Source organism: Lipotes vexillifer, unplaced genomic scaffold (assembly GCF_000442215.2).
Source record: "Lipotes vexillifer unplaced genomic scaffold, Lipotes_vexillifer_v1.1 scaffold851, whole genome shotgun sequence".
NCBI classification, from domain to species: Eukaryota; Metazoa; Chordata; class Mammalia; order Artiodactyla; family Lipotidae; genus Lipotes; species Lipotes vexillifer.
In genome coordinates this window covers 74,971-83,130 of record NW_006778810.1, presented here as the reverse complement: position 1 = coordinate 83,130, position 8,160 = coordinate 74,971, and the positions used below count along the sequence as shown (strand labels likewise).

At 56.0% G+C, this 8,160-nt stretch overlaps 1 protein-coding gene across 1 annotated transcript in view; it reads right to left on the bottom strand.

Annotated features, from left to right (window-relative positions):
* PCSK6 (proprotein convertase subtilisin/kexin type 6) overlaps positions 1–8,160 on the bottom strand; it is a 250,646-nt gene that overhangs the window by 186,276 nt on the left and 56,210 nt on the right. The window contains exon 3 of the mRNA XM_007451962.1: positions 2,352–2,825. Within this exon, the coding sequence (XP_007452024.1) occupies positions 2,352–2,825 (474 nt within the window). The remainder of the gene's footprint in view (positions 1–2,351; positions 2,826–8,160) is intronic.

Genomic DNA, 8,160 nt, shown 5'->3' with positions numbered 1-8,160 from the left:
GGAAAGAGTCACCCAAAGGAGACCTGGGACCAGAGAACGTAGCAGGAGACGAAGTGGACGAATCACAACTGTTGGAGGTGACACACTCTTATTGTGTGAACACAAACAGCTTCCAGCCCGCGCTTCACCACAGTTCACTCACCCATAAATCAAAGCTAATAATATCTACATCTTATTTATGAGTCACAAATTCTCCTGGCTGAAAAAGGCAAATAAGGTTTTTAAAGAGTTCTTAGTGAATAGGTAGAAGGTGGAGCGCTCCAGGCCTTTTCCACATTAGCAATGCACTTGGGGGAGGTGGGCAGGAAAGCGGGTTTGGGAATAACGAATAACAGGCCCTCCTTGAGTAACTGCATGCGTGCTCGCACGCACACACACACACACACACACACACTCGCCTGACACAGCTCGTATCCCAAACCAACCAGCCCCTCCATTTGAGAGTGCCTCCAGCGGCAGCCCCAGAAGCACGCCCACCAGGCTGAGTGACCACGTTGTGTGCAGTCCACCCTAGCTGCCCTGGACCAAGTGGGGAGGCCCTGAAACGCTCCCCCAGAAGGTCCCGGGTGGAGGGGTGCACACCCTGAGCAAACTTCTCTCCCACAGGCAAAGTGAGGACAGCGGACTTCATGCACAAGCAACTCAGTGAGTCAGACAGAAGTTGTTTCAAAGATTGGGCGTGGCCAGGGGACTGGCATTTCTGATCCCCGAGGACAGGAGTCATGAGGGGGAGTCACCATGCCTCTCTCCTGCAATGTCCAGGAGCTCTCCACTCAACTTCAGTTCCCCTCTGCTCATTTAATTATAAGAGCCAGAAACCCAGGCACTTTGTAATTTGTAATTTACCACGCCATTTAAGAGTCACTTTTAGCGGAAGACAAATTGCTGGACCCTCTGGGCAGAGCAGCCAAGTTTAGCAGGAGCTGGGGCCCTAAGCCAACAGGGCAAGCAAGGCGCTGGACGGACCCTGAGGAGCCCCTTCTTCAGTCTGGACCATGAACCAGGGAGATTTAGGAACCACAGGGAGAACTGAAGCCAGTGCTACCCAAAGGCAAATCTTAAATCACAGGATGTTTGGACAGACTTGAGTGGTCAAAATACAACAAAAAAAGATATACAAAGGATGTGATGGGTTCTTTCAGACACACTCTAACCTGCGGTGTGAAGTACAGCTGAAACGGGTAGAATCCACTTTTCCCAAAGGTGGCACATCTCATATTAGCAGCATCCGGACTAGACTCAGGATGCAAAGAAATGTCATTTACATTAGGGCCGCACCACACTTTGCTGGCTTCTGTCACGGATAACGATGAAACTAAATTTAACGCCACTTGGCAGTAGGGCTTGAGTTATGAGTGCGCGCGTCCCTGTCACTCCATCTGATCCTCTAAGTGTGTAGTTTGTAGGAGACTTGTTCACTGCACAGAGAGGTCCACTGGTAGGACCGCACATTTGAGCCTGCTGCGGCCCCTCCACCCGCCATAAATCAGGATCAACCTGCCCCACTGCCACCCCGCAGGGCTGGAGCTGGAAAAAGGGACCTGCCACCGAGGTCCTTTGGAGTTATGCAGCCTCTGTGCCCGGAGTTTGTCCCCTCTTGCTAACTGACAGCAGTCTTGAGGGCGAGGCCACGGGAGGGCGAGGCCACGGGAGGACGCCTGGCTCCCCGGCCAGGGTCAGGCCCGGCAGGTGCCCTGCGGCCAGAAAACACAGGATCGTCGCAACCACTGCGTACGTACGCACTGTCACTGTCCGGACAGATGGAGAAGACGGGAAGTGACTTGCCTAAGGTCACACATCTGGTCCGCAGAGAACTACCATCAGAACCCCGCACGGAGGCCCAGAAACAAAGCCAACTCCCTCCACCCCCGCCGTCGCCGCCAGAAGCCTGGAGGGGTTTCAAACGCGGGACCGCAGCCTCCGACCCTCGGCGCGACTGCCCGGTCCCGCGCCTCCCGGGCGCAGGCACCGGCCGCCCTCCCTCCGGGAGTCGCGGACACCTAGGGAGCGCACGTCACCCCCGCAGCCGCCTGCCTCTCCGGCGCGCGCACAGGTTCCTGAGCCCCGCGCGGCCCGTCGAGGTCAGAGAGCCCGGCGCGGAGAGGCCGGGGTCGGCGGCGGGACAAGCTCGGCGGACACGGAGGACGGCTCCCGCCACGGGCTCCCCTCCCGCGCGGCTGGGCAGGTGCCCGCGCCCGGGGCGCTGCCCCCGTAGCGCCGGGCCTGCCCCGGCGTCCCCGCCGAGGGCCCCGCGCGCCGCGCTCCCAGGCGACTCCCTGCAAGGCGGCCCCTCGCGCCGCGCCCGCCGGAGGCCGGGAAAGTTTCGGGCGTGCGGGGCCGGTCGCACTCACCTGGCCCAAGTTGAGGTAGCCGTGCGCCGCGGCCACGCGGTCCGCCGCGGCCGGGCCGCCCAGCACTTGCACCGCCCAGTGGTTGGTGTAGACGGGGCGCGGCGGCGGCGGCGGCGGCGCGGAGCAGGCGGCGGGCAGCGCGAGCAGCAGCAGCCAGCGCCAGGGGCGCGGCGCGAGCGGCCGGAGCCCGGGCCCGCCGGCGCCCCCGGCAGGCTCGCTCGGCGCCCGAGCGGCGAGTGCGCCAGGGGGTGGGGTGCCGCCTTTTAAAGCCGCTCCGCGCCGGAGAAGCGCCGCCGCCGCCGCTGCGGGCGGGAGCGAGGGAGGAGGGGACGGCCGCCGCGCGTTCCCGCCCGCGCGGCCCGGCGGCGCCCTGGCCCGCGCTCGGCGGCCCGCACCCGACCTTCGCGAGCCCGGGGCGAAGCTCCCCCATGGAACTTCCCGCAGACTTCGGGGGCCCTTGGAACACGCGTTCCACTGGCGTCCGGGAGGGCCCGGGTCGTCTCAGGTGAGTCCCGTTCCCAGCCTGGCGGGCTGAGGGCCGGCGCCCCCCTCCGGTAGGGCAGCCTGGCAGCCTGGGGGCCTCATTTGCCTGATGGTGTTTTGATCTGCGTGCGAGGCCTTGCTCTTGCTCGTCCCTGCGTGAGACAAGCGGCTCGCCCTAGGTCCTGGATTCTGGGGGAAGCCACAAGGAAAGACAGGTCAGGGCCCGTTCAGAGCTAGGCCTGATGGAAGGGGCTTGGTGAGGGGGGCAAAGACGTTTGGCAGATTAGCTGGCTTCGGGAGGAACCTCGGGGGACAGCCCCCAGGTTGCAGCCCACTGTGGGGTAGACGGTGCTGTGGATCCTGAGCTGTCCAGTTCCTAGCTGTGTGATCCTGGGCAAGTTGCTGTCCTTTCTGAGCACAGGGCTCCACCTGTGATTGCGGGTGACAGTAGTTATCTACCCTGTGGGGCTGTTTAGGGCATGACATGAGCGCTGGCCTTGCAATCGGATGTTGATAAATGTTTATATGAGCGCAGGGCCTGCCGCATGGTAGGTGATCACTAGCTATGTAGACTCTTAAAAAGCTCCCGCTGACCTGGGACCAGTCAGTGGGAAAGTAAGTGGAATCATCTTGGCCCCTGCTGCCTGGAGCAGCCTAGAATCCAACAGAGACTTATTTGGTGCACCTGGAGAGCTGTAGAAATGTTCACACCTGCAACAGGTGAATGGCAGGATCTCTTCTCCCATTCCTCCCAAGGGGTGTTGGTCCCAACTGGGCACATGTGGAAAGCAAGCCTTTATTACCCTGATTACTACCGGCTGGCGAAGAAACAAAAACTAGGCCAGGAAGGCCTTGAGGTGGGAAGGGAATCGTGCCCTGATGGTCTGTCTCCAGGAGCAGCCCCTTGCCTTTGGGCTGCTGTAGAGAGCTCACTGTGCGAGTCTGTGGCGTGGCAGGTGGAAGGTCAGTGACGAGGGGCAGGAGCAGGTGGGGACAGAGCAGGACCCATCCCGATGGCTTCCCTGGGTCCTTTCCAGCCTCCCTCTCGGGAGCCCTTCGGTTTCATAACCCACATGATTCATCCTTTCTGCTGGCGTGAGTCACCCCAGTGGAGGTGGGAGAACAGGGACCAGCCAAATCCTTGTTCACAAGTGCTCCTGCCAGGGGCCCCTCTGGAACCTGGGGACTGAATTCCCACACTTTCTTCCCTTTTCTGCACTAAATGCAGTTTGTCCTCCCTTTCCTCCCCTGGCCAAGTGGGCTCAGCCCACGATGCAGAATGCAGGCCCTGAGTTTCCCTCCTGCAGATGGCCTCGCCCTGCCCACGTGAGAGACAGAGGCCCTAACACAGGCTGGGCTGCCCTGCGGGAAATCGCACTGCCCTGACAGGGCAGAAACAGTACCTAGAACCCACAGCCTGTCTCTTCCCAGTGCCACCCTGGCTGCCCACAGAGGAGGGACACTGGATTAAAGGCCTCCCTCTGTCACTTACCAGCAATACACTTGTCACCTTTCTGGCCCCTGTTGGCCAGACTGTCCCTCGACCCTGTCCTGGACCTTGTGTTGTACTCCTTCAAGTACGTGACCCTCTTCAAGCTAAGGCTACACTGCACATAATCTAAGTTATTATGAAGCGGCTCATGTGTCCCCAGAGGATACTGCCACAGCAGCAGTGATTTTGACAGATAGAGATAAGGGTTTTTCCATAATAATTTAGTAGATTAAGGGATTCAGCCCACTGAACTGAGAGGAGACTAAAATGCATCTGAATTTTTATTTGGAGGGATCCGAATTTATTTTATTAATACATCTGCTCATTTGGGGCTAAACTTTCCATTTATTGTGGATGTGCCCAGACAATATCTTGGCTTCAATTTTGTCGGGAGCCCAGCTTCCCAAAATGAACATCTTAAAGCACCTGCTGTGGGTTGCCCATTGATTTACAAGGTGACAGGACAGCTTGATCCCAGAAGGACCAGCCCGTTGCACTGTGACTGGATCTGGAATAAGACCTGCCTCGTCTTCCTGTAGGGAGGGGGTTTACCACTCACTCCAGCTCCAGCTCTCCAGATGGCTCTTGAGGGCCACACAGCTCTGTAGGGACGGGGGGGTGGGGCCTGCTGCTTCCCTAGTCTGAGGTCAGCAGGCCTGCGGATGGACAGGACATAGACCACAAAGGTGACTGGAGCCAGGAAATTTTTCAGTTTTTTAAAAAATTTTATTATTATTTTTTTAAATTATTTTTTGGTCACACTACACGGCATGTGGGATCTTAGTTCCCTGACCAGGGATCGAACCCACACACCCTGCACTGGAAGCGCAGAATCTTAACCACTTCAGAAGGAGGCAATTTCTGGATCAAATTCTGTTTCAACACACCCCAAGTGGCTATGTGAAGTCTTCTGCTGTCACGTGGTCCAGGCATTACTGGGCACCCCTTGGCCCCAGCTGTGTAATCCTGTACTTGCTGTGAAGGGATCAATGGTGGGCATGAGAACATGTAATTCAGTAACATCTTCCCAGTGATGCCACCTCCTCTTGTCTGATTTGGGAAGATACTAGCATAAATATCACATCTTTGTATTGGCATTTTCTAAAACTTCTGAAGGGAAGTTTTCTAAACCTTCGGAAGTGTGCTAGGTTCGGTAGGTTTAGGTTGGGGTGGCATCCCTCAAAGAATGTCTGATGGGCACCACCTTCAGGATGTGGGAGAGGAGCACGCACTCAGCAGAGCTTCCCTGCTACTTGTGTGCAACCGCGGGCAAAGTTATTCCAGTATCCTCTGCCAAAATGGCAGTAATGATGCTGTACCCATGCAGGGGATCTGCGGAGCCAGTCAAAGCTGACAGGGGCCAAGCCCCTTGCCCAGCCTGGCACCAAGTACACGCTGAACAAATGGTGACACCGGTGGCCACTGCTGCCGCCGGGCACCAGGAGCTTCCAGTGGGGTAAGATGGGCAAGGCTGCACACTCTGTTCCTCTGTGGGGTTCACGGGCACATAAATGTCCTGTCCTTCCACCAGGCCTAGTTGCACATTTCCTCACATCTTAACATCCCTGAAATCGGGGAAAATCTCACAGTCCGTGTCTTGTGATCACCACTGGCCTGGACCGAAACTGACTTCTTCCTGAGAGGATTTGTGTTTGCTCCCACCAGTGGTCTGGGACACAGCTCCTGAGATCCCTTGGGGACCACATGGGTGGTGTGATCCCCAGCTGAGAACCAGCTTATGGTTCAAATGATCAGTACAAGCGTTTCTCCCTGCCTCCACCATGGCCAGGGGAGAAGCCAGGGGGCTCCCTGCTGTCCCTCTCTGGTGGTGGGTTTATTTCTCATCTTCTCCTGCACCAACGGTGCAGCCTTTCACTGGCACGGCTTCATGGAAGAGTCCCCATTGACACTTCCCAACTTGGACACTTTTCCTTTCTCAGTAATATGTCAAATCCTGATGCATCTTCCACTTAAGGGTGTCTCTTGGATTTGATGAATATGGCATTAATGCCCTCTAAGACATATTGCAGTAAAGATGCCTGTTTGACTCTCAAATGTATTTGATGTTTCTTATTGTAGCATCTATTAACATTCTACAGCAGAGGTACAGAGAGTGCCGTGTTTTTAATGAAAATCTGTTTTGACTCCTTTGGCAAAGCAAAGGTCTTCCATTGCCTGGTTAGTGTGAATTTTCAAATTCTACCCTTCTCTCAGGAGAACACCTGCATGGTTTAGACTACACAGCATTCAGAGGTGTGATGCCCGATGGGACGCATTCTGTAGAGCTGACAGCCCTGCCACCAAGCCTGGATAACACACATGGTCCCTAGCCTGGGGGGACAGGAGATGCTGACACAGATGCCACATAGCGAGTGGGCCTGTGATGAGAGTGGGCCCGCGAAAAGAGTAGACCACTGCCTCCTTCCACCCCTTCCACACACACCCCGTCTCCTCACCCCCCCCACCCCCGGTCCTAAGAAAGCACCCAGGCCCAGGGCTTCTACAAACCAGGGGTCCCCCAACTGACTCCAAGTCTTTTCACCCCAAATCCTTCTCGCTGTGGCGGGTCAGGGGTCTTCCCTTTCCGTCTTGCTCCACCTTCCACTCTGTGTTATTGCCAGTTTATCTCATCATCTCAGTGTGGGCTCTGATTCATATTGGGCTTTACTCCTTTTGCGGGGGTGGGTTGACCATCTTGGGGGGTGCATGGAGCAGCTCTCTGCCCACCCCACTCCCACCCACTCTGCCTCTCTGGTTAGACTCTCCCTTTATACCTAGATCCTCGTTGTCTTAAGAGTCTTGTGAGAACTCCTTCTCCTGCCAAACAATTATCCTGAATCTAGCAATTATGTATCTCAGTGTTCCTTTCATATACTCCCAGGCAAAAATTTAGTGTCAAACAAGGAATTTAGGAGCAAAACAGCTGAAACTCCCTCAGAAGCTCTTCCCAACTAAGAATGAAAGCTTTGCCGGTTCTCTGTTTTCCCTTCTTGCCTTGGCTCCCAGGAGGCTCTGCGCCCCATGTGATAGAAAACCACAATGGTTTACTTTCTCCTTGCCGCAGCAGTTAGGATGTTTCTGGTTACAAGTACTGGAATATCCAAGTAAAAGGTACGTGGACAATAAAGATGGCTCACTATCCCATGAACAGGAATTTGGTGAGAGCTGGATCCAGGGTTGCTAATTCAGCAGCTCAGTGATAGCAGGGCTCAAGATAGCCTTCCTGTCCTTTGCCTGGCCTTCTCCTCACGGACAGAGACAACTGCCCCACACTGGGGCATCTCAAGATGGCCTCCAAGGAAGGAACGGCAGGAGCGACTTTCCCTCTCCTGACTGTCTCATCTCCTTAGGGGAACACACCCAATGTCCAGTCCATTTCACCTCAGGCCCCACTGACCCGGACTGGATCACAAACCCTCCCCCTCCCAGGTAATCATTAACAGAGTAAGCGGGGTCACCCACGTTGGTTTGCATCAGTCTTGGTTTTCCTCCTGGGGAAATATCACCGCCCCAGACTGAGCAAAATCAGAGATCTGCTAGCAAGACGCTGGTCCAGGAAGGCTGCTGGCTGGGCCTACCATCTCCTCCCCTCCCTTTCTATTCCATCACCTTCATATAGATTCAGACTGCAAATGCGTATTTATTGAAAGGAAGAACAGAAAGGAGGAGGGAGGGAAGGAAGAGGCCCCCCCCATGCCAAGCAGACCCCCAGGATCACACTGCATTTTACCCGAGCCCAGCAGATGGACAGCGGGATCTGCGTCTTATTCCTGGGTGAGGACATCATTCCTTTGATGCCAGGATGAGTTTTGGCTTTGTTGCCTGAGCACTCTT